General features: G+C 41.1%; 2 protein-coding genes across 5 annotated transcripts in view; one reads left to right on the forward strand and one right to left on the reverse strand.

Moving 5' to 3' along the window:
• The window catches only part of STAG1 (STAG1 cohesin complex component), a 390,900-nt gene extending 383,762 nt beyond the window's left edge, over positions 1–7,138 (forward strand). For all 3 annotated transcript variants that reach the window (XM_075546879.1, XM_075546878.1, XM_075546877.1), the window contains 5 exons: positions 574–748; positions 2,468–2,578; positions 3,049–3,163; positions 4,961–5,041; positions 5,128–7,138. In XM_075546879.1, the coding sequence (XP_075402994.1) occupies positions 574–748; positions 2,468–2,578; positions 3,049–3,163; positions 4,961–5,041; positions 5,128–5,151 (506 nt within the window). In that variant the 3' untranslated portion in view covers positions 5,152–7,138. The remainder of the gene's footprint in view (positions 1–573; positions 749–2,467; positions 2,579–3,048; positions 3,164–4,960; positions 5,042–5,127) is intronic.
• Positions 7,139–7,796: 658 nt separating this feature from the next.
• Positions 7,797–27,400, reverse strand: part of PCCB (propionyl-CoA carboxylase subunit beta) — a 110,080-nt gene continuing 90,476 nt past the window's right edge. For both annotated transcript variants that reach the window (XM_075546880.1, XM_075546881.1), the window contains exons 11-15: positions 11,353–11,460; positions 10,990–11,090; positions 10,362–10,460; positions 9,231–9,330; positions 7,797–8,120 (exon numbers count right to left, since the gene is read on the reverse strand). In XM_075546880.1, the coding sequence (XP_075402995.1) occupies positions 7,999–8,120; positions 9,231–9,330; positions 10,362–10,460; positions 10,990–11,090; positions 11,353–11,460 (530 nt within the window). In that variant the 3' untranslated portion in view covers positions 7,797–7,998. The remainder of the gene's footprint in view (positions 8,121–9,230; positions 9,331–10,361; positions 10,461–10,989; positions 11,091–11,352; positions 11,461–27,400) is intronic.

A 27,400-nucleotide genomic window follows, 5' to 3' on the forward strand; every position in this document is an offset into this window, starting at 1 on the left:
GTTATCAGAGGAGGCTTCCCTGAAGAGGTAGAATGTAGGGGCAGGAGGGGACCAGCAAAACAACCAGTGCCTCCCAACCCATCCTTACATGGATAGCCTCATGGGGTCAATGCTTATTTTCTGATGCCCAGTGTCCACTTCTGCAAGAGGATTTGATTCTTAGTAATGGCTATTCGGGTTTTAAATGCTGCTTCCCTGGTTCCCTGTGAGGTACAGAAAATGGACCCTGTATTGCTTGAGCAAAAAGGTCTTGAGGAGGTCTCTGGAATTCACATTCCATATTTTTCCAGAGATGAGAAAACTGACTGGCTCTATTCTCCTACTAAAGATGAATGAATCATCAAATTGAAATGCTTGAGTTGACGATGTGATAGCTAGTATGTTCATAATAATATACATTCCATATTTAATCTTTACCAGTAATGAAGTTAGAATTGATGCCCAATTTTATATATGAGAAAACTGAAACTGAAAGTCCCATTATGAGTGAGGCTTCAGATGAGTCTGTGCTATAACTGCTACCCGAGTTCACTCCATTCCCATGACATTGTGTAACTAAGTGGAATTTTACAGATGAAAGCCTGGATAACACATGGCTAAACCGAACGGACAGCACGATTCCGACTCCAGGGCCCCTGCCAGCACCACAGCTCACTTCCACCGTGCTGCGGGAGAGCAGCCGGCCCATGGGGGAGCACATCCAGGAACCGGAGTCTGAACACGGCTCTGAACCAGACTTCTTACACAAGTAAGAAAAACTCATAGCAGTAAACCTTTCACTGTTAAAGATTTTAAAGAAAATACTTAATATAGAACATCTTTTCCACAGAATTTTTCCAAAATATTTGCTTTTGTAGGTTTTCACAATGACAGTATTTGGCTATCAATTTATTTGTCAGTTAGTACATGGTAAACTATTCGATATGTTGAAAGGTTTGCAAATAGCATGGTGGATATTAGCCTGACAGAATTCACAGACCTTTTTGCATGGTGACTCTAAGTAGTCATTTCAGGTGGCTTAGCTCAGAGCAGGACTGTGTCTACTTAAAGGATTTGCCAAAGGGGCAGAGTACTTGTCCTAAGATGTCGGAGTCAGAACAGACTGAATCACTCTCCATCAGTTTAATGCTTAGTAAACGGTTCATTCTGCTTTGCCTTATGACCACATCATTAGATGAAGGGACCTCACCCTCACTGTTGGGTGAGTTCTTTATTTGAGCAGTCGGTCTTTGCTCCCTGATCCTGTCATGGGTCAGTTACTCCTGGCTGTAGTTTTCTTCTCGTGCTTTCCTCTGCTGTAGGTTTAACCAGGGTAGCAGCCTCACGTGATACATTGGATCCACTGCTCTTTTCATTCTGTGAAAGTCTTGAAGAGGCATGTTTCTGCAAATGCTTATGTGCCAATAAGTGTAGCGTTCAGTTACAGACTTGGTCCAGCATGCAGACTCGAGATCACCTCAAAAGGACGGAGGGAAAATGTGGTTTTGTCTTATCCTGCCAAATTCTGAACCCCCAGGCCAGCATCATTTAGTTCTGTGGTCACGGGGCTGACTCTCTAGCTAGGAACACCTGTGAAGTGGGGGAAACAAACCAAACCCACAGTATCTAGTCAATTCCAAATCATAGCAACCCTCTCTAGCAGTGGTCGGGACCCCTGGGGGTCGGGACCCCTTTGGGTGTCAAACAACCCTTTCACAGGGGTCGCTTGATTCACAACAGTAGCAAAATTACAGTTATGAAGTAGCAATGACAATAATGTTAAGTTGGGGAGTCACCACAACATGAACTGTATTAAAGGGTCGCGGCAGTAGGAAGGTTGAGAACCACTGCTCTCTATAGGATTTCTGAGAGTCTCAATCTACAGTAACAGTCATTTTTCTCCCATAAAAGGGCTGATAGATTTTAACCACAGAGGTGCTTAATACTTAACCCATGTGTATGCAGTAAGGGTGTAATTACTAGTTATGTACTATTAACTGAAGTCAGCCTGGGACAGTATTTGCCCTAACCATGGACTAGGTGCCTTAAATTTCTTTCTTCTTGAGGGGAGGCTGGGAGGCCCAGAATCATTTTCCAAACACCCTAAAAATGAGTAATGGGGTCACACTGAGGAGAGATTGCCCTCATTCAACAATTTCAGAATCATCTTTCTGTACAGTCATGTTAACAATGTTCTACTGAATACATATCCTACTGAAGTGGAAATTCTCCCACCAACCCTCACTCAGTTGAGCAAATAACCCTTTATCCAGAAATAATAGCAGTTTCATGTAGATAGGCCACATTCTTTCCTATTCCATGTTATGAATTTTGATCCACCCATCAGAAAAGAACTCACTTTTGGCCCTGGAATAAATCCAGCTAATTCTCCCAGTATGTATAGAAGCACACCCTGCTCATAAGCATGAGGCTGTTAGTGAGACTCATCATCTGCCTCCACGAAATGAGTAATGGTGCCCTCTCTTAGTCCCCAGATGCAGATCTCTTGGTTAGGCCAGCCGAAGTTAGAAGACTTAAATCGGAAGGACAGAACGGGAATGAACTACATGAAAGTGAGAACTGGAGTAAGGCATGCTGTGTAAGTGTTCAAGGAATTTCATCACCGCCACATGCCATGCTGGTCATGTTGTAAAATGCCGGGGTCTCTGATATTTGGATGTAGACAGAGTTAAGGCTGGAGGTGGGGGCATGCCTTTTTAAGGCTTTCAACATTTAAATCTTGGTGCTGCCACTTGCCAGCTTGACCTTAGACAAGCTGTAAAACTTGTTTCCCTTTTCTCATTTGTAAAGCTGGGATAATAGTGGCAGTCCATTCTAGTTTTAAAGAATTAATATACAGCTAAATAAGTATTCTTGCATTTAATTTTACTTCCCTCTGGTGAGATATCTAGAAATCAAAGGAACTGCCTTTAATTATCTTGGCATTCAATGTAATATGTGTAGACTCAAGGTGTGCTTTTTGCTTGTTAGAAAAGCTGATATCTAAAGGCTAAGACTCCAAATTGGATGAATTTAAACAGCTTTTTTACTGACACTTTTCCTTCCCAGTCGGGGTCTAATGGAAGATGATGCTGAGCCCATCTTTGAAGATGTGATGATGTCATCCCGGAGCCAGTTAGAAGATATGAATGAAGAATTTGAAGACACCATGGTCATTGATTTGGTAAAGAAAGGCCGTTGTTTTCTTCTGTTAAACACAGAAAGCTTCTGTTCTCCCTCAGCTCATTGCTGCCTGGGGTCTTAAAAGCTTACAGGCGGCCATCCAGGTCTGTATTGCCTCCATGAACAAATGCCTCTGGCTGTGAGACCAGAACTAGTTGACTGCTGACTGCCACTGGGGTACATTTGACAAAAGATTCTGTATCAGGATGCTGATCAAAGGCAGGGGATGCAGAACCGAATTTCTTATTCTCAGAAATGCTGACTTTCTGGAGCAGCCGAGTGAGGAGGATGAACTCCTACACTATGGCCCTAAAGTCTTCTCAAGACAGAGCAGCGGTTTAATTAGTGAGAACCAGCTGCCGAGGTCGGTCACTGCTCGTTTAGGTGACAAAGACAAATGATAGGAACCTTGGGCAGCACTAAATTTTTATTTCGATGGGAAGGTACAATTATTGATAATCATTGATTGTCTAAACGCAATTAATATCCCTGTATTGTACATGTAGAAATGGTTGAACTGGTAGATGTTCTCTATATATTGTTAAAAAATTCTGTGAGATAATAAAATTTGCATATGTATTATGTGATAATGAACTTGTTCATAGAAGCAGCAGTCAAGAAATCGAATTACATATTTCAGTGGTGAATCTGCTATGGCCTGGCCCCAAACCTTCATCTTTTTCACTTAGCTCCTGTCAATGTGAAATGTGGATAATGAATAATGGAAGACAGAAGAATTGTTTTGTTTGAATGTGCTGTTGGAAAGAAAATATACCATGAACCACCCACCAAAAGAATGTGTAAATCAATCTTAGTAGAAATTTGAATAGAATGTTCCTAAAAAGTAAAAATCGTAAGACTGACTCACTTCAGCTGATTTGTTTTGGACACATTTTCAGTAAAAAACCATGTGTTTAGAAATTCGTGGTTGCTGAAATAGAGGCAATGAAAATGAAGGAAGCCCTCAAAGAAATGGACGCAAACAATAACCAAGGATGAACTCAAGTAAGCAGTCATGAAGATGGCACAAGACCATGCAGCAATTGATTGTTATACACGAGGTTGTCGGCATGAGGTGAAGCTAATTCAACAGCAATTAAAAATAAAAATTAAAAACTGCCATCAAGTCATTGCCAACTCCTAGTGATCCCTTGGAAGAGAATAGAAAGCCCATCTTCCAAGCTGGTGGTTTTGAACTGCTGACACTTTGGTTTGCAGCCCAACCCGTAACCACTCCACCACCAGGTATCTACAGCAACACAGATACTAGGGAATGACTCTGCAGTATGTCAGAAATAGTACTGGCAGGGTGGTTATATTTTTTAAGTTTGTCAGCTACATAGTTACAGGTAAAATAATAAGATAAAACATGCAGGTCATTGAAGCAAGGAGAGCTAGTAGTTTGACAGATGTTGACAATGAACTGGGTGATGAGAGGTCATCATAGCACTTTCTTGTTTTGTAGCTTTAAAATTTCACATAACGAAAAATTCTTAAGAAATGTAAATGAGATGTCATTCACCCTACTACCCCCACAACCAGTAGAATTGGGGGAACTTACTCGGAGAGCCCTCATATGTGATAAGTTTAATGATTTAAAATGGAAGATATATGTTTATAGGCCCCAAAATTTTGTATTTATTTACATGTGAAGTTATTTTAATCTAAATGAAAATATCCGAAAGCACTGTTAAATTTTTCTTAAGTCCACCCTCAACGTTGTGCATCGCTCTGACACTGCCATTGGTTTACTGTATCTCAGGAAAGTAATAAAGTACCTGCCTTCTTCTCATTGTAGCCCCCTTCACGGAACCGGCGGGAGCGAGCTGAGCTGAGGCCAGACTTCTTTGACTCTGCAGCTATCATAGAAGATGACTCAGTAAATGTTAACTCATTACTGTTTTTATCTGTGGTTTCTTAGTCCTCTGTATGCATGAAATTAATCATTATTTCTCATCTTCCTAGGGATTTGGAATGCCTATGTTCTGAAGTCTGAAGAAATTTTACAAATCTGGAACTCTATTATTTAGAGCTAGAGGCCTATATACTGTGATAGCTTGGATGGGGAAAAAACACTTTTGATGTGATCTGATTTGTTTTTTAATCAAATGATAGCGGTCAGTCCCTTTTTGCAGTGACAGAGAAGAGGGCATGTATGCAAGGGTGTACTGGCGATTGTCACCTCCGATGACTGACCTGGAAAATCATTTGTGTCCTCACTTTGGACTTACCCCAAATACAGATGAGTGTGTTTTTCTGGAGGGAGGAAGAAATTTTAAATTTTTAAAAAACAGCTGTCAAGATAAACACTGTTATACACCTGTTTTATGAAAACTCAGCACTGAGTAAAAAAATATTTTTAACTTTATTTTCCTGTTGTACAATTTAAAAACCGTTTTAACATTTTGCCTTTTTATGTTTTAAGAGCTAACCATTTTTATTAAACCGAGTACACAGCTCATCTTAATTGCCGAAGAGTGTTGTGGAGCTCACTGGATTTGGCTGACCTTGTGGAGCACAGAAACGTGGAGCAGAACGCTGGATAAGTGAAGAGGATGTTCTGATATAGTGCATCTCTGCCAAAAACACAAACCCTCTGTGGATATGGATATAATGCCCAGATTTTATATACTCTTGAATAAAAAGGTTTATTTTTATTTATAAGGGGCATAAAATAAAAGATGCCCCATGCAGCCATTTTTCCAACAGATGCTGTGCACCATTCATTTTATATAGAACAGGGAGAGTCAAATACAGTACATTTTCTATTGGTATTTGTTCTGTGCATTTTTAGCAACTTCTACCAGCAAATAAAGTATTCTCAGTAAAACAAAACGATTCTCAAGTTATCAGTTTGCTATTTTTACCACTTGTTTTATGCCCTGCCAAATTCAAATTACAGACTTCCGTTTTCTTAGGATGATCATGAAGAAATCCAAAATTAAATCACTTTTCCATTCAAAAGTAATTTTAAGTGTAACATAAATGTGTCTACTTTCCATGCACTCGATAACCTTTTACGCTGATTTTGTGAGTTAATTTTACCAATTATAGAAGTATGTGCTGCATAGAAGTCTGTGCTTAGAGGGTGAAGTTTTAATGCTTACCTTAAAATACAGCTACATCTCAGTGTTATATGTGCATATTATGAATAATTCTTTTGGGGAAAGAAATTATGGATCTTCAGGACAGTCTCCAATGGTTGAGAGTTACATTCTCCTAAGACTTCTGACTGACTTGCTGCTATTATTTGTAGAAGTCTACTTAGTTTCTTCCTTTCTGATTTTAAAAGTAAGCCTCACATTCTCCAAACCCATCCATCCACAGCTGTTTGGGGCTGGTTTTTAAAGTAGTTGCAACAGAATCACGAGGCTTTCTCTTTTTACCAAAAATGAAAAGCGTTTTTAAAAAATCTGTATACTCATATGATTACCTTTTGTCAGGGAAAGCAAAATTGATAATTTTATCCATCCTTTAGTAAACCAACAACAGATTTTTCTCAATATTTGTACAGTTCTGGAAAAACAAACAAACTTGGTCACCAAAAAATGCTAGTGTGTTAATCAACAATGCCTGGGCACCAGGGAAGGGGCCTGTGTCACTTTCTTCCAGAAGTGGGGGTTTTGCTGGAAGAGAACGGTCAGGAATGACTGGAGTGCCTACCCCTGCAGCCCTGCCCGTGGCTCTGGCCAGGCAGCATGCCAAGCAGTCAGTCTCCGGGCATGGCCTTATGTGGAAAACAAATGCTGACTTAGAATCACAGACCACAGTACAACAACAACAAAAAAAGGCTTAAAATCTACTCCAATGGGTTTCCAGTTCAGTTTGAGTCAATCAATTTTTGTATTTTCAGTGTCTCCTTGATTGGTTTTGCTAGTAATTCTGTAAATTGTACATTTGCAATATGAGGTTTTTTTCCTTTTGTACAATTTGAAACTGATGCTTCACCTTTCCTTTAATAAACTGTTCAAAATCAGGTGTGTGGCAGTCCTCCTATTGCCCTGCTACTCCTGGAAGAGTTTGTTTTTCCTGATAATTTATTAAATGATGGGAAGATTTCTGTGTCAGGATTTTTTGCTTGAAAAAAAAAAACAAACTCTACCACCATTGAGTCAGTGCGACCCTCTGTGGGTTTCTGAGACTGTACCTTTTGACATTAGTAGAAAACCCAGTCTTTCTCCCACGGAGCTTCTGGTGGTTTCAAAGTGCTAACCATGTCAATTGCAGCCAGGTTCCTAGTATTTTGCTTAAGATAGCAGAAACTTAGAAATAGCTCATCAACTTCTCTCATTCCTTGGAATTCCCTAGAGAGTAAGGGATTAGGTAGGTTTTGATTCACAGGCCGTTTGGATACACTTTCAGGGAACATCCGCTGGGTCCTACTGAGCTCCAGACCCTGAGCTGATGCATGTGGTTGCCCCATAGGAGTGGGTCTTTGAAAACATTATGGAATATACACAGCTACAGAAACAAGCGTTTCTCTTGTCATTTGTAGCAGACCTCGTTACTGTAAAAGGTACATAGCCTAAGTGGGGGAGCATGTCAGCAAAGGTCAGCTCTAGGTGTTCTGACTATATACCAGTTCCTTTCTAGACTTCTGTTTTAACTACTTCTATCATAAATGAAATATACCATTAAAAGGATCAATTACACTTTTTAATAAAGTACATGATCTTACAGTAAGGTATAAAAGTGACCTTTCTAGAATATAATAAATTTAGTCATTTCAAGTTTTTACTGGTATTTAGATTCCCAGGTTCATGATTGCAAAAGGTAGGAATGGAGCGTAAATGGCCAGGCAGTAATTTAGTTCATAGTTCCTTTCCATAGAGATGTTCACAGTGGAATATTTGCATGTTTCCTCCAAGGACGTTGCACCTTCTTGCTGGCCAAGACATCTAAGTCACTGCAGATCCGCACACGGGTAGAGGAAGGTTGGATGATGTCATCAACAAACCCTGACACAGAACAGAAAAGAAGGTGGATTATCTCTGCACAGCCCAGATGATAACCCTTCCCCACCCTTATTCTGAGCCTAGGGCACCATCCTAGGGCCAAGAATGTAAGCACCACCCACCCTGGCATAACAGGCTGGACCTTTCTCCCCAGGAACAATCCTGTTCTGGCAGATCCACTCTTTCTGGTCTCAGGCCACTTGGCCAAGAAAGAGAAGTTAGTCCTCCTATTCGTTGCCCTGCTTCAATGCCTCTACCATGCTAAAGTGAATTCAACAGAAAACAAAATTAACAAAATATACCTATATTTCTTAAATGACTATAATTCCATCTCTGGACACAAATCCATCTATAATCACCCCTCCCACCAAGAGGCAGAGCCTCTATTTTCTGATTTTATGACTAACTTTGGCCAAGAGAAATGGTCAAGATAACACAGTTCAACTTACAGAATTAGGATTCAGAGGGCATTGCGTTTCCCCTCCACCACCTTTAAGAATGGAAGGCTAAGTGGAGAGGAATCCAGCTGACGGTACAAACCATACATATGAGGCCATCTTGAACCATCCAACCCCAATCAAATCAGAACAACCAACCAGCTGAGCCCAGAGCAAATTCAGAAAAATGAGCTCCCTACTGCCAAGAAAGTTTTATTAATTTGCCCACCACCCCAAAGTTTTATTAGCATGTAATTTATGTAACATCCAATTCAGTGGTTCAGTCACATCAAGAAGAGTTGTACAATCATCACCACAATAAGTTTTAGAACATTTTCATTCTTGTACCCTCATTAATTAGCTCCCCATTTCCCCACTAACCGCCCCTGCTATATCCAACGACCCCCCTCAAGAAACCATTAATCCAGTAACTTTATATTTTTCTTTCCTGGATTTCATATACAGGAAAACATTTTTTAAAACAAAGTAAACAATTGAAAAGAAAAATATTAAAAACTAGGACAAATTTAACCTGACTGCATCTATAACAGGTCACATTGCACTGGATACGGTCATTTCAGTAATGCCGGTGCTTAAAAACAAGATGAAGGTGCGTGAGCCTTTGAGGTGAAAGAATGTATAAGCAAATCAAAGTGCCTCTCCCACTGCCCCCTACCTCTCACTGCTGCAGGAAAAGGGTTGGCAAACTTCTCGATGTACTCTGCCTGAGCAGCCTCCACATTCTCATGCCCTTTAAAGATGATTTCCACAGCACCCTGTCAGAGGAATAACCAAACTTCACTGGAGGTTGCAAACGACCTCATTGTCACTTGTGTATGATTGCAAACTTCTTGGTCAAAATGTAATTGTGAACTTTGTTAAAGACAAACCAAACTCATTACCATCTAGTCAATTCTGATTCATGACCCTATAGGACAGGGTAGAACTGGCCCCTGTGAATTTCTAAGTCCTATAACTACTAGGAGTAGAACAAAGTACTGGTGAAAATTGCTAGATCCAGGAAACAAAGCATAGAGGCGTGTACTGACCGAGGCCAACCATCATGACCCCAGACCAGTTGATAGGGCACTCAACTGTACCTCCCAGAGTGGTCACACAAGTAAAGATGGGGCCACTTCTCTCCAAGATTCCTTTCTACCCTTTTTGCACCCATTCCTTTGATGATCCTCTATATTCTATCCATGGCCCCTGAATCAAGGTAAGTAAGCGTGCTATTTTTCATTATCTTGAGCTTTTATTACAGATTTCAGTCACCAAAGGATATACTGAACTGCAAATGTTTGGTCTATAAGATGGGGCTAAAAGAAAGGCCTTCCAGTTAGAACTGCTCAGAGCCATTTCAAAATAGGAAAGGAGTGAAACTCGGGTATAACAAGAAATACCTAGAGCTAAAGTTCATCTTGTGTGCTGAAAAGAGTAGATCTAGGCCTTCCCTGGGAGCTGAAGTGGGGTTGAGAGAAATGTCCAATCCTCCCAGGAGCTGCTTCAGCTAATTCAATCCTCTTACCTTCACTCTTAAAACCCACTATGGGCTTTTCTTAACACCCTCTTTCATTCATTTCACCTGTCTGTTCACCCAACATTTACCTGAAGTGAGAACCTAAGACAAAGCTGAGGCAGAGCTGGCCTCAGGAAGGAATGTGGTCACAGCCTAGGCCTCAACTCCCTTGAGAGTCTTGGCCCATACCAGGGATCTGGCCGCTAAAATTTCCCAACTGCATGTTAAGCTCCTACCAGGAGAGTACAGTCCCTGGGCCTAAGGAAGTAGAAAGCCGGAGGTCCTCACCTTTGCTCCCATGACTGCAATCTCTGCTGTGGGCCAGGCATAGTTGGTGTCACCACAAAGGTGTTTGGAGCTCATGACATCATAGGCACCTCCATAGGCCTACACAAGAAATACATTCTACATATCAGAGCCAAAAACAACCAGTTTCTGTCCCCAAGAAATTCAAAGAAGTCAAGAAATGGGAACAAAGAATAAGAACCGTCCTCTTGAGCTGTGGAAGGCCCAATGTCTACACACTAGGGAGCAAGTTCAGAAAATGTGTGAGGATAACCAAGGTCATCCACAGTGAACCTTACTGCTTTTTCTGATTTTTTCCCTCGGTTTCTTTCTGTTCCTCCTCGAGATAAAAAGATTATGGACATGTGGACAAGCTTGGAATGTTATTTTGAGATGTAAGCTAGAGCATAACCCCAACCTTAAGATTATTGTCGTTGTTACTTTGTAACTGTAATTTTGTTACTGTTATAAATTGGGTGACCCCTGTGAAAGGGTCATTTGACCCACAAAGGAGTCGTGACCCACAGGTTGAATACTGCTGTTCTAGCCTTAGTGAAACTCCTTCCAGACCTGTAACCATGGCATGTTCCAGGACGACAGAGCTCCAGTGTCTCAAAACTGCGTTTCTTACCTTTCTGGTGATGATTGTGACCTTGGGGACAGTTGCTTCAGCAAATGCGTAGAGTAGCTTAGCACCATGCCTGATGATGCCCCCATATTCCTGTGCTGTGCCTAGGTCACAAGGAAGAGTTATAAATACCCACAAAAGTTCCATGGGGGTTGTCTGTCCATCCTCCTTCAGTTATGATTGAGGTCTTCTCTTGCCACCCTGAAGAACCAGGGCATGAACACCACTCACATAGCCCTGCTTCCTGGAAACCCAGCACATGGAGGAGTCACAAATTCTTAATAAAATCTGCAGGAAGATCTCCACCTAAAGTAGGTATCATATTGGGCAGATCACCCTATGCTGCTCCCCATTTCAAAGACTCACCAGGAAGAAATCCAGGGACATCGACAAAAGTGATGAGTGGAATGTTGAAAGCATCACAGAACCGGACAAAACGAGCCCCTTTCACAGATGAATTAATGTCCAAGCACCCTAGAAATTGAAAGATAAACTGTTCTCAAGAACCAATGAAAAATGGTTTCTTCTGTAGCATCTGGGATCTTAAAGGCTTGAAGGTAAACAAGTGGCCATCTAGCTGAGAAGCAACAAAACCCACATGGAAGAAGCACACCAGCCTGTGCGATCACAAGGTGCTGAAGGGATGAATTTTCAGGCATCAAAGAACAAAAAATCATATCACTATAAATGAGGGGAGTACAGACTAGGGACCCAAAGCCCATCTGTAGGCAACTGGACATCCCCTTACAGAAAGGTTGTAGGGAGAAGGCAAGCCAGTCAGGGTACAATATAAAACAATGAAACATACAACTTTCCTCTAGTTCCTAAATGCTTCCTCTCCCCACCCCCCACCCCCATCATCCCAAATCTACCTTACAAATCTGGCTAGACCAGAGGATGTACATTGGAACAGATAGGAACTGGAAACAGGGAATCCAGCACAGATGATCTCTTCAGGACCAGTGGTGAGAGTGTGGCGATACCGGAGGGTGGAGGGAAGGTGGGACGGAAAGGGGGAACCAATTATAAGGATCTACATATAACCTCCTCCCTGGGGGATGGACAACAGGGAAGTGGATGAAGACATCAGACAGTAAGACACGACAAGATAATAATTCATAAATTATCAAGGCTTCATGAGGGAGGAGGGTGGGAGGGGGGAAAATGAGGACCTGATACCAAGGGCTTAAGTAGAAAACAAATGTTTTGAGAATGATGAGGGCAACAAATGTACAAATGTGCTTGACATACAATGTATGGAGTGTGATAAGAGTTGTATGAGCCACCAATAAAATGATTTTTCTCAAAAAGAAAGAAAAATGGTTTCTTCATCTCGGTACAACAGGGAGCACTCAGAGAAAGGCCCATGATTGGCCTTACCACTGGCTGTTTTCTTCATTACCCATGCAGGGGCACAGGGTCGGCTAGACTGAACTGTGTCCTCCCCAAACTGTCTCAACTTAGCTGGACTCTCAACCAGCCTTTTCCTTCCTTGTTATTCTATCCATTATTCCTTGGCTTTCTTTTTTTCATTCTTCTGTTTCTTTTATCCTTTCCCTGCTTTTATTGACTCTTAGTTTTTCTCTTCACCAGTCACTTTTATTCTCCTGTCCTACCCTCCCTAGTACTACATTTTGTATTTGTTTGCTTTTTCTCTACTGTATGTTTTCACTTTCCTTATTTTTTACTTTATTCTTTATAGCTATTAAATGATTTTTCTTGCTACAATTACTACATTTCTCCTGTTTCCTTAATATATAATTATAAACTGAATTATTTCATTTTTATTTGTTTGTTTGTTTTAATTATTTCATTTTTGAATGCTTTCTTTTTCTTTACCCATCCAACAGGAGACAATAACTGTGCCCACATGACCCAGACTCATCTGCACCGCCTGCAGCTGGTCAAGGGCCACTACCCACTCCTACACTATCCGAACCATAACAGCCAAAACACAAAAATAAACAAATAAACACCAGCCAAAGGGGCTCTTTAGTGCTATTATTCACACAGAAAAAAAAGACTGTACACACAGTCAAACACTTTTCTTTCACCCACTAATACACAAGTGGTGAACGGCTATGTTTATCAACATATAACAGTAAATTAAATACAAATAAACAAACCCACAATGTCTCTAAAACAAGAGGCAATTCCAGTTCACATGAAGAAACAATGACAGATGAGGGTTAAGAAAACAGATGGACAGTGGGCCCCTGCACAAGAACTCCCTCAACACAAGAACACTCTGTTCTAACAATTCAACAGTCTGAGATGCTCACTTTCCTGGCACGATCGCTTAAGATAATGGGTGCACAAGAAAATGTGAAGAAAGCTGATGCTGCCCAGCTACCAAAAGATATCGCACCTGAAGTCTTAAAGACTTCAAGATAAATAAGCAACCATCTAGCTGAGAGACAAAACCTACATGGAAGAAGCACACCAGTCTGTCCCAACTCAATAGCTGAGGACAAAGTGGGTGCATAAGCAAAAGTGGTGAAAAAAGCTGATGGTGCCCAGCTATCAAATGATATAACATCTGGGGTCTTAAAGGCTTGAAGATAAACAGGCAGCTATCTAGCGAAGAAACAACAAAGCCTACATGGAAGAAGCACACTAGCCTACCCCGACACAAACGTTGAAGACAAAGTGGGTGCATAAGCAAATGCCGTGAAGAAAGCTGATGATGCCCAGCTGTCAAAATAAATAGAATCTGGGGTCCTATACGCTGGAAGATAAACAAGGGGCCATCTAACTGAGACAACAAAACCCACATGGAAGAAGCACACCAGCCTATGATATGACAAGGTGTCAAAGGGATCAGGTATCAGGCATCAAAGACCAAAATAAAAATCATAGCACTGTGAATGAGGGAAAGTGCTGAGTGGGGAACCCAAGTACCCATCTGGGGGAAATTGAACATCCCCTTGCAGAAGGGCTGTGTGGAGGAGATGAACCAGCCAGAGTGCAGTGTAGCAATGATGATATACAATTTTCCTCTAGTTCTTGAATGCTTCCTCCCCCGCCCCCCTACTATCATGATCCCAATTTTGCCTTACATATCCAGCTGAACCAGAGGATATACACTGGCACAGATAAGAACTGGAAATACAGGGAATCCAGGACAGATGAACCCCTCAGGACCAGTGATGAGAGTAGCGATATTGGGAGGGTGGAGGGAAGGTGAGGGAGAAAGGGGGAACAGATGACAAGATCTACATATAACCTATTCCCAGGGGGATGGACAGCGGAGAAGTGGGTGAGGGAGACGTCGGATGATGTAAGATACGATAAAACAATAATAATTTATAAATTATCAAGGGTTCAGGAGGGAGGGAAAAATCTATTTTACAAATATTTATCCAATTTTGGATCATGATAATAAATTTTCATTATCAAGTTTAAATTAAAAAAAACAATGACAGAGTGTTCAGACAAAGTATCAATACACAAAGCCAGAAGATCTTTCTCAGAAAGAAAAAATACTGGAACTACCTGATAAAGAATTCAAAAGAACGAAAGATAGACAGGTTCATGGATTTAGAGAAACAGGCAAAACCATGGAAAGACAAAATAAAATTCAGAAAAATTCAAAAAACAGTAAAACAACAAACTGACAAGATAATGAAAAATTAGGTAAATAAAAATTCATGTAAATAGTAAGATTTCAGACAGACAGTATTGGAAAAACAAAGGAGCAGAATTGAACAAATGGAAGGTCTAATTAGTAATCTTAAAGATAAACCTGTTAATATTACACTGCTTGAGGTAGTTAGTATATTGTGTCAGCCTGGCCAATAAACACATGTGGGATTAATTCAAGGGCAGATAAATGACTCAGCGAGCCTCGCCTTTCTTGTCTCTCACTCTTTGATCATTGGACCAGTGTGCGGCTGCCTTGATGGTTCTGTGCCTCAATTTGCAAGCTACATGATCTGTGAGACACCTAACCTGTGGACTGGGTCTCTGTAATTTGAGGTTCCTTCAAGACCTGCTTCACCACACAATTGGAATTTAATCTCTTGAGCTGTTGGTGACCTGGCTGACTATTGGTAACCTGCCTTGCTGTTTGCTGCCTGTGCCCGGATAGCCAGAATTTTCTCTACAGAGGACTACCTGGCGGCCCTCAAGACTTGAAGGACTGCCTGTGTCTCACAACTGTCTCACGGGAGTGAGTTGCACTGAGCGATTTGTACTGCTTTATAATTTAAATGTTCATTTCTTATGTTATATATCTATCTATATAAATATATATATATAATTATTAGCAATCTGGTTTTGATTCTCTGGAGAACCCTGTCTAACACACTGCTAGAGGAATACTTTTTTAAAAAAGAAAAAACAAAAATCCAAAGAAGACTAAGACTTAGGTGGTACACATTCAAGATAAGTAATTTCAGATGACAGGGATTCGAAAACAGAAAGTAAAACAAGCATAAAGCAAGTTTCCCTTACATGATTTAAGACAAGAAGTTATGCATTCTTGGAGCAGAACAAACCACAGGAAATAAAGGTCCCAAAAGAAAATCCCCATAACATAAATCAAATTTCTAAAATCAAAAATAAAGAATCCTGAGAGCAATCAACAAGATACAAAAAGGCACCAACAAGGGGGAACTAATAATATGAAGCTCTGATTTCTCAGCAGAAACCACACAAGAAGGCAATGGGATGGCATGTATAAAAATCTAAAAGAAAAATATCTCCAACCAAGAATGCTATAAACCAAATCCAAACTTCCTGCCATGGCGTCAATTCTGATTCATAAAGACTTACGTCACTCAAATACAACAACTAAATTAGGGTATGTCCAGATAAACAGAAATTACAGGAATTTGTAAAAACCAGACCAACCTTACAAAAAATACCAAGAGGAGCTCTTTAGACAGAGAACTAACAGCAGTAGATAACAAGCTGCGCTTAACATACATGACAACATGAACTAGAATCCAACCTAGACATACAAGGATCCAAAGTAAAACAAACCTTTACATGCAACATATCTCAAGAAGAAAGAATTGAAGAAAAAAATGAAAATCAAGCCTTGAACTGCAATATTGAAGGCCCCTAAGGAAACACTAAATGGCAGAAGTATCAAAAGAAGTTAGAAGAAACACACAGAATTGTGCAAAAAAGAATTGGTTAAAATTCTCTTAAAGAAAGAAGTTCCTGAAGGTATCATCCACCCTAGATTCCCTGTGCCTCCAGCCCTCATATGCACCAGGGAACAACCTCTGCCCTATCCAGTCCTGCAAGGTAGAATTCGGATCATGGTAGTTTGGGGGGAGGAAGCATCCAGGATCTGGGGGAAAGCTGTGCTCTTCATCGGTACTACCTCGAGAGTGGAGAGTGAGTGGGTTGGAAAGGGGGAACTGATTACAAGGATCCATATGTGATCTCCTCCCTGGGAGATGGACGGCAGAGAAGGGGGGGAAGGGAGACTCTGGATAGGGCAAGACATGACAAAATAACTATGTATAAATTACCAAGGGCACATGAGGAAGGGGGGAGCAGGGAGGGAGGGGGAAAAAAAAGAGGACCTGATGCAAAGGGCTTAAGTGGAGAGCAAATGCTTTGAGAATGATTGGGGCAGGGAATGTATGGATGTGCTTTATACAATTGATGTATGTATATGTATGGATTGTGATAAGAGTTGTATGAGCCCCTAATAAAATGTTAAAAAAAAAAAAAAGAAAGAAGTTCAACCTGCCTAAAGGCATTAGCAAAAAACAAGGCACTAGAAATTGAATATCAATTGAAATGTTTCAACAAGAAAATGTGGCTCAGGAAGCATTCATTAGTCTATGCCAAATATCTGGAAGACAGCTACAGAAGAGACTGCCTAGGGAAGCTCAGTATGTGTAACTTCCAGTGAATGGTATCCCAAAAGAATGCTGAAATTATTAAACAATATCATTAAACCACATGCAAGTAAAGTTTGTAGCAGTTAATTTTTAAAATAGCTACAACATTTCATAGACGGGAAGGTATCTGGAAAAAAAATTTTTTTAAAGAGATTAGTGCTGCCTTGTAGGTTTTCTTAAAAATCATTTTATTGGGGCCTCTTACAACAACCCACATATCAATTGTATCAGTCATATTTGTGCACATGCTACCACCATCATTTTCAAAGCATTTTCTTTCCACTTGAGCCCTTGGTATCAACTCTTTTTTCCCTCCCACCCCCCCTCCCACCCTGATGAACCCTTAATAAATTACATATTCTTTTTTTTTTAATAATTTTATTGGGGGCTTGTACAACTTTTATCATAATCTATACATATAACCATTGTGTCAAGCACATTTGTATATTTGGTTTTTTTTGTTTGTTTGTTTTTTAATTTTTTTTATTTTAACAATTTATTGGGGCTGATACAATTCTTTTCAAAGTTCATACATATACATACATCAATTGTATAAAGCACATCTGTACAGTCTTTGCCCTAATCATTTTTTTCTCTTTTCTTCTTTTACATTTTATTAGGGACTCAAACAACTCTTACCACAATCCATACATATACATACATTAATTGTATAAAGCACATCCATACATTCCCTGCCCCAATCATTCTCAAGGCATTTGCTCTCCACTTAAGCCCCTTGCATCAGGTCCTCTTTATTTTTCCCCCCTCCCTCCCCTTTCCCCCCTCCCTCATATGCCCTTGGTAATTTATACCTCATTATTTTGTCATATCTTGCCCTATCCGGAGTCTCCCTTCCCCCCTTCTCTGCTGTCCCTCTCCCAGGGAAGAGGTCACATGTGGATCCTTGTTATCAGTTCCCCCTTTCCAACCCACTCACCCTCCACTCTCCCAGCATCGTCCCTCACACCCTTGGTCCTGAAGGTATCATCCACCCTGGATTCCCTGTACCTCCAACCCTCATATGTACCAGTGTACAGCCTCTGTCCTATTCAGCCCTGCAAGGTAGAATTCGGATCATGGTAGTTGGGGGGAGGAAGCATCCAGGATCTGGGGGAAAGCTGTGTTCTTCATCGATACTACCTCACACCCTAATTAACCCATCTCCTCTCCTAAACCCCTCTATGAGGGGATCTCCATTGGCCGACACTTGGGCCTTGGGTCTCCACTCTGCACTTCCCCCTTCATTTAATATAATATATATATATATATATACATACATATATACATATACACATATATACACATACATACACACACTTATATCTTTTTTTTTTTGCATGATGCCTTATATCTGGTCCCTTGGGCACCTCGTGATCGCACTGGCCGGTGTGCTTCTTCCATGTGGGCTTATTTGCTTCTGAGCGAGATGGCCGCTTGTTCACCTTCAAGCCTTTAAGACCCCAGACACTATCTCTTTTGATAGCCGGGCACCATCAGCTTTCTTCACCACATTTGCTTGTGCACCTATTTGTCTTCAGCGATCCTATCATGGAGGTGTGCAGTCAATTATATGATTTTTTGTTCTTTGATGCCTGGTAACAGGCTGGATGAACTATCTGGATGAAAAACAACGGGACCGACAGTTCCGGGGGGACTTGGGGTGGGGGGGTAAGGAAGTGGTGTTAACAAACCCAGGGACAAGGGAAAAACATGGGACCCCAAATGGTAGAGAAGGGGGAGTGGCAGGCCTGGTGGGAAATGATCAAGGGTAAGGTTGCTTAGAGAAGAGGTATACTCTAGCCCAGGTGGCGATGAAGCATGGTAGTAGGGCAGGAGGAAGGTCAAGGGAGATGGAGGAAAGAGCTAGGAGTCAAAGGGCATTCATGGAGGTCTAGACAAAGACATGTACATGCAAATATATATAGGAGGATGGGGAAGTAGATCTATGTGTCTATATTTATAGGTCAAGTATTAAGGTGGCGGAAGGACCTTGGGCCTCTACTCAAACACTCCCTCAATGCATGAATACCTTCTTTTATTAAATTGGAACTCTATGATGCTCACTCTCCCGACACAACGGCTGGAGCCAAAGTGGGTGAACAAGTAAATGTGGTGAAGAAAGCTGATGGTGCCCGGCTATCAAAAGAGATAGTGACTGGGGTCTTAAAGGCTTGAAGATAAACAAGCGGCCATCTAGCTCAGAAGCAACAAAGTCCACATGGAAGAACACACCAGCCTGTGTGATCGAGTGGTCCCAAAGGGATCAGTTACCAGGCATCAAATTATATATTCTTATTAGTTTCATATCTTGCACCAACTGCTGTCTCCCTTCACCCATGTTTCTGTTGCTCATCCCACTGGGGAAGGGGTATAATATATTGATCACTGTGATCGAGTCCCTCTTTCTCCTCCTCCTCCTTCCGCCTACCCTCATTATATCGCTATTCCCATTACTGTGTCTGAGGGTTTTATCTGTCCTGGATTCTGTGTGCCCAGAGCTCTTATCTGTATGAATGTATATGCTTTGGTTTAGCCAGATTTGTACGGTAGAACTGGAGTCATGATGGTGGGGGAGAGGAAGCAGTAAAGAATTAGAGGAATGATGTATGTTTCCTTAGTGCTAGGCTGCACCCTGGCAGGCTGGACTCTTCCTTGGAACCCTCTGTGAGGAGTTATCCAATTTTCAGGTACCAGAAATTTAAGCTGGATTCAGAAGACAAAGAATGACAGAAATAATTGCTAACCTTATATGGATCTTGACTGAAAGCAGACAATACCAAAGAGTTGTGTTTTGTTGACTATATAAAGGCATTCGACAGCATGAATAATAACAAACTATAGATAACACTGTAAAGAATGGGAATTCCAAACACTCCATTGCAATCCTGCAAAACCTACGCAGAGACCAAGAAGAAGCTGTTTTAACAGAACAATGATACCACATGGCTTAACATCCGAAGGTGCCAGGACTATACACTGCCACCACCATTATTCCTTTAAAACAATGTAAGACTTAAAATATGGAATCAGAAAGATCTATTTTTTTCTTAGTGCTTTATTTGGGCATCTTTACTTTGGAAGTTAATTTTCACTTAAGATAATTATTACATCTAAGAGATCTGAAAGTTTTGTTTGTTTGTTTTTAAATCATTTATTCCATACATCAATTGAATCTAGCATATTTGTACATATGTTGCATCATCATTTCCAAAACATTTTCTTTCTATTTGAGCCCTTGGTATAAACTCTTTTTTCCCCTCCTTCCCCCACCCTCCCATCTTCATGAATCCTTGATCAATTATATATTGTTATTATTATTTCATATTTTACACTGTCTGTTGTCTCCCTTCACCCACACTTCTGTTATTCATGCCCTTTGGGGGGCACTATATATCCAATCTTGTGATAGGTTCCCCCTTTCTCACCCTTCCCCCTCACTTACCATACCCCTACCCCTTATGATTTGGCTACTCCCACTACTGTACCTGAGGGGGTTATCTGTCCTGAATTCCATGTGTTGTGAGCTCTTATCTGTACCAATGTGTATACTCCAGTCTAGCAGATTTGTAAGGTAGAACTGGGTCATGGTAGTGGGGGCAGGGGGAGGGGGGAAGTATTCAGGAACTAGAGTAATGATGTGTGATTTGTCAGTGTTATACTATACTTGGTTGAATCATCCCCTCTTTATAACCTTTCTGTGGGGGGATATCCAATTGTTTACAGATGAGCTATGGGTCTCCACTCCAAGCCCCCCTCATTCACTTTGATCTAGTTGTTTGTTTGGGAGATTTTGCTACCTGATACCTGATCCCATTGACACCTCATGATGACACAGGCTGGTGTGCTTCTTCCGTGTGGAGAGATCAATTTTTAACAAAAATAATTACAAGTTAATAGAAGAAATACTGTAGTTTTAGAAGTTTCAAATGAAGAAAAAAAAATCAAGATTGAAAAGTCTACATGAAACTGGGGAAGGTATTAGTAAAATAGAGAATTAATATCAAAGAGTATTAACAGAGCTCATGAAAACAAAAAAGATGAAAATCATAAAGCTCTAGTAAATACTAAAATAAAAGCAATAAACAAAGTGTAAAAAAAACCCACCAACTAAACTAAGCACAAAATTAAGTTCATAAAAAGCCACAACTACCATTAAAAAAAACGTATGCACACGGGAAAATTAGTGCAATGAATTCATACTTATCACCAATTACACAGAATCTAAGTGGTTTAAATATACCAAGTACAAATGTCCTCTCTAAGTGGACAAGAAAAAAGGAGCCATCAATAAGATGTCTATAAAAGACACACCTTAGAGACAAACACAAAAAAAAATAGACTGAAAATCAAAGAATGGGGAAAAGATGTCAAGTTAAAGGCAACCAAAAGGAGGAGTGGCAATATTATTTTCCGATAAAAATAGGTTTTCACACAAAACCCAGCATAAAGAGACAGAGAAGGCTTTACATAATATGTAAAAGGCCAATTGGCTAAAAGCAGAGAATTAAAAATATAAATATATTAGCTTCAAGCACTCACTTGTTTATGCCGGGAAATAGAGAAGACAGGAACTTGGCCCAGTCTAAAAGAGATTCATATCTGTGTCCATTCCTCATAAAGGTAACCCAAAAGAATTCTCAAACTATACAACGGCAACACCAATATCACGCATGTGGCAGTTACATAATCTGTTAGCTTGAGTGAAGTGGTAGAGTTTAGCCTATTGATCAGGTCACAAGGTAACACCCACCAGGAGGATTCTGGGAACTTCCTCCTTTTCTCCAGGGAAGAGGACCACACAGTCTTTCTGAAGACACTGCTGTTGATAAACCACATGGAGCCATGCTGGTGACAGCCAGAGCCCTGGAGCTGGAGGAGCCAGTGGAAACCCGCACCAGGTTTGAGATGCTTCCACTGCCACTGGATCCACCACTGCTTGGTGATCTGCCTGTATTCACTATCATTGCATGTGCTGCTTATCAGACTTATGGGCTAATATTGAACTTATGGACTTGATCTGGACTGGGCGGGGATGTTTTATTGATTCATAATTGCTTCTTGATATAAAGTTCTCTTTCACACATATATGAATGTCTCTGGATTTGTTTCTCAACTTGAACCCAGATTGACACACCACACAGGTAAAATTTTGCCAAGGATCATGCAACAACAATGGCAGCAATACATTGACAGGAAACCAGAAGTTCTGGCTGGATTCAGAAGAGGATGTGGAACAAGGTATATCTTTGCTGATGTCAAATGAAACTTGAATGTAAGCCAAGAAAACAAGAAAGATGTTTCCTTGTGTTTTAATGACTGTGTGGATAAAAACAAGCTGTGGATAGTCATGAGAATGGGAATTCCAAAACACTTCATTGGGCTTGTTCTCTAGAGAAGCAAGACGAGGACACTTATGAATATATATATATATATATATACATACCATATATACTTGAGTATAATGTGCTTAAAATGTGGTGAAGAAAGCTGATGGTGCCCGGCTATCAAAAAATATAGCGTCTGGGGTCTTAAAGGCTTGTAGGTAAAAAAGTAGCCATCTAGCTCAGAAGCAACAAAGCCCACATGGAAGAAGCACATCAGCCTGTATGACCACGAGGTGTCGAAGGGATCAGGTATCAGGCATCAAAGAACACAAAGTCATATCACTGTGAATGAGAGGGAGTGCAGATTGGGGACCCAAAGCCCATCTGTAGGCAACGGGACATCCCCTTATAAAAGGGTTATAGGGAGGAGACGAGTCAGTCAGGGTGCATTGTAGCAATGATGAAACATAACTTTCCTCTAGTTCTTAAATGCTTCCTCCACGCCACTATCATGATCCCAATTCTACCTTACAAATCTGGCTAAACTAGAGGATGTACACTGGTACAGATAGCAACTGGAAACACAGGGAATCTATGACAGATGATCCGTTCAGGACCAGTGCTGAAAGTGGCGAAACTGGGACGGTGGAGGGAGGGTGGGGTAGAAAGGTGGAACTGATTACAAAGATCTACATATAACTCCCTCCCTGAGGGATGGACAACAGAAAAGTGAGTGAAGGAAGATGTCGGACAGTGTAAGATATGACAAAATAATAATAATTTATAAATTATCAAGAGTTCATGAGGGAGGAGGGAGAAGGAAGGGGAAAAATGAGGAGCTGATACCAAGGGCTCAGGTAGAAAGCAAATGCCTTGAGAATGATGAGGACAACAAATGTACATATGTGCTTGACACAATGGATGGAGTGTGATAAGAGTTGTACGAACCCCCAATAAAATGAATTTTTTGAAATGTGCTGAAAAACAGCTTATGCACAAGTATATGCCACACACACACACACACACACACACACACACACACACACACAAAGGATAAGTCTATATAATGGAAAGTAATATAATAGCAAATTAGTCCACACAGCAGTACAGATGTGTCAGTCCAACCCACTTTCATTGGACAGTTAATATGACCTTCCAACTAATGTGGCCACTAAGCCAAAGCCAAGGAAGTGGCCCTTAGGAAGATGAAGCAGTGAGGTGAAGCAGAGGCCAACAGTGCAGTGCAGCAAAGCAGGTCATGGGGTACACTCGCGGTGTAGCACTGTGAAGAAGCACCACTCTCTGGAGTGGGGCTAAGATGAGCGGAACCAGTTTGCAGGCAATAGACATGGCAAGGTCAGGCAGCACCATGGCACAGAACAGCACAGCACACCAACACAGTGCACAGAGGTCCATGGGTTGGCTTGGCCCACAGGTAGCACAGCACACATGATGAGGTAAGGGAGCTAGATCAGGTACCGTGCTGGTCCAAACACCAGGAAGAGAGAGGTAGAGGCTGGCTTTGAAGAGCCATTTGTCTTGGTCACACATCCAAAAGAGGTCATCAAGCTGTGACCTGATTGACAGGGTAAACTCCACCCGTATCTGCTTACAGCTGCCCTGTTGGCACGAAAAAAACTATCACCATGCTCATGTGGAACTTGTACATGAATCAAGAGACAGTTGTGTGAAGCAAGCAAGGGAATGATACGGCATGGTTTAAAATCAGGAAAGGTGTGTGTCAGGGTTATATCCTCTCCCCATACTTGTTGAATCGGTGTGCTGAGCAGATAATCAGAGAAGCCGGATCCCATGAAGAATAACATCAGCATTAGAGGAAATGCAGATGCCACGATCTTGCACACTGCTGAAAGTGAGGAGGGAGTAAAGCACTTGCAGGTGAAGATCCAGGATTGCAGGCCTCAGTGTAGATTCCAACTCAATGTAAAGAAGACCAAAATCCTCACAACTGAACATCTTGCTACTTGGAGAAAAGGTTGAAGTTGTCATGGATTTTGTCTTGCTTGGATCCACAATCCAAGTGCAAATAGAAGCACCAGTCAAGAGGTCGAAAGATGAGTTGCATGAGGTAAGTCTGCTGCTCAAGACCTCTTCAGAGTACTGAAGAGCAAGGATGTTACTTTGAGGACAAAGATGTGCCTGACCCAAGCCATCGTAATTTCCATGGCCTCATACGTGTGTGAAAATTGGACATGGAATAAGGAAGACTGTCGAAGAAGCGGTGCGTTTAGATTGTGGTGCTGGATTAGAACACTGAAAGTAACACGGACTGCTAAAAGGACAAACTGACCTGTATTGGAAGAAGCAAGGTCAGAGTGCCCTTAGAAGTCAGGATGGCAAGACTTCATCTTAGAAACTTTGGACATGTTGTCAAGAAAGCCTCGTCCTGGAGAACGACATGATGTTTGGTTAAGAGGAGGTGCAGTGAAGAGGAGCATGGATCGCAACTAGATGGACTGACAGTGCCTGCACAGGACAGTGCACGCTTCATTCTGTCGTGCACACGGTTGCTGTGGGCTGGAACCTAACAACAAGAGCAACAAAAGGGGGCCAGCTGAAGACCCAAACACCATTCCAAGCACCTAATTTTACCACAAAAACTGCATTAAAAATGTGCTGGAAAACTTGGCTTATACACTAGTACATATGGTACCAGTAGTAAGTATATGTGTGTGTGTGTATATATGTATGTATATATATATACATAGTTAATGACCCTCAAAATATAATAACCAAATTCTTACACAATAAAAGAGAGGAATAGATACCTATAGTAAATTTTAATACCCTACTTTTGATGGATAGAACTAGATAGAAACTCAGCAAAAACAGAAAAGCTACACAGTCAACCAACTTTACCTCATAGATACACATGATAGAATAATATATATTCTTTCCCAATGCACACGAACCATTCTCCAGAACAGACCATACAGTAAGTCTCAGCTAGTATCAAAAACTAAAAAAAGAGCGATATACTGCAAAGTATGTTCTCAAATCACACACAAAATTTGTAAAATTAGAAATCGGCAATAAGACGATCAAGAGGAAAAAAAATCAAGTACATGGAAATCTAATAACATCCTTCTTAAAATTACTAGACAATAAGAATAAATTAAAAATGATATTACAACATTCTTTGAATCAAGGGAGGATTAAAAACACAACATCTCAAAGCCTTTGGGCCACAGCAAAAGCAATGCTCAGCGGTAATTTATTGCACCAAACAGCGCAGAAAAAGGGAGACAAAAAAGAACACCTTCAATCAACATCTTCTAAAATTAGCACATGAACCAAAAATAAGCCTACAGCCACCAGAAGGAAAGTCACAATACAGATGAAAACAGAAATAAATGGAACAAAGAAGAGAAAAACAGTTCAATGGATCAACAGACTAGAATTTGATTCTTTAAAGATATAATTAAATCAACAAACTACTGGCAAATCTAAGAAAGGAAAAGAGGAAGAGATGTAAACAACAAGCACATGGCCGCATGGGAACCACAGGAGGAGATGATGCTAAGCAAAGTAAGCTAAGCACAAAAGAACAAGTACAATATGAGTCCACTGCAACAAACTTAAAAAATGTAAAAGGGGCGTAGGAGAAAAGCTGCTGTGTCCATAGCTGGGGTGCTACTGTCTGCATGTACTGCAAACATGCCTGGGTGAGGTCCAGGTACCTGGCAGGGGCCAAACTCAACCCAGGAATACATATGGAAGCCAACTAAATAGGATGCTAAATAAGAAAGGGAAACAGCACTGAGCCACCCAAGGGGAGAATACTGTTTATGCCTTCAGCAGACAGGGAGAGAGACCAGGCTTCAACCCCATGCACCAAGACGTGAAGCGTGAATATAACATACCGGCATGTACCAGGGAATCAACAGACAGGTCTGCCGGGTGGGCTCCAATCCCAACTATGTGGACCCCGCCCCCAGAAGAATACACTTCAAAGCACAGCACTGAAGCTACAGGGTGGGGAGAAGGGCTCGTCTGATCAGAACACACAGGAGCAAACAAAGAAGGAAGGAGAAAGAGTAGAACACATCCTGATCCACCAAGTCCCAAGGATGATAGCTCTGCTCAGAGCAGCCAATGCACAGAGAGGACCATAGGGCCAGTCCCACAATGAGACACAAACACGACCTTCCTCACTGACCCATAACGCTACAGGGACAACACTGGAGACAGTGCAGGAATTGTGTCCGATCTGACCCCATCACTCCAGGGCAAAACACTAAGGGCGTGCAACAGAGCAACAAGGGGAATAAAGCAATAAAATCCCTCGGGAATACCAAAAAGAGACTTTGGGGCCAGAGCATAGCACCCCATCAGACTCAACTGGAAAACATTCCTAAAGATCAACAAACAGACCAGGAACTATTATAGGTTTTTCTTTTTTTGTCATTGGTTTTTGATAGTTTGTTGTTGTTTTGTCTTCTTTTTTTTTGTTTTGTTTTGCTTTGTCTTGTTTTTACACTTATTGTTGTCTCTGCAAGTCTATCTAGATAAGATAGGCAGAGTAAGCAACCCAGAGGAGAAAACAATGGGAAAGGTGATTCAGGGTAGGGGGTGGAGAGGAGCACACGGGAGAGTGGAGGAGGGAGAAAGGAAAGGGGGTGTCAACAATCACAGTGACAAAGGAACAACAAGTGTTCTAAAATCGATGCAAGAAGGCCAAAGGATGCCTGGTGGGGGCTTAATCACGGGCAATGTAACTGAAACACGAATGAAAGCCAAACATGATAGTGGGACAAGAGGAAAGTAAAAGGAAATAGAGGAAAGAACTAGGAGGCAAAGGACATTTATAGACATCTAAATATAGGGATGTGCGTATATTAATGTATTTATATATAATGATAGGGAAATAGATCTATATACATATATTTATATGTTAAGTATTAAGGTAGCAGATGGACATTGGGCCTCAATGCAAGAACACTTTGTTCTAATTAATCAGGCATTCTGTGATGCTCACCTTCCCGACATGATCGCTGAAGACAAAATGGGTGCATAAGGAAATGTGATGAAGAAAGCTGATGGTGCCCGGCTAGCAAAAGATACAAGAGTCTTAAAGGCTTGAAGATAAACAAGCGACCTTCTAGCTGAGAAACAACAAAGCCCACACAAAGAAGCAAACTAGCCGATGTAATCATGAGGTGTCGATGGGATCAGGTAACAGGTATTAGAAGACCCAAAACAAAC

The sequence above is a fragment of the Tenrec ecaudatus genome, chromosome 4, assembly GCF_050624435.1.
Source record: "Tenrec ecaudatus isolate mTenEca1 chromosome 4, mTenEca1.hap1, whole genome shotgun sequence".
Lineage (NCBI taxonomy): Eukaryota > Metazoa > Chordata > Mammalia > Afrosoricida > Tenrecidae > Tenrec > Tenrec ecaudatus.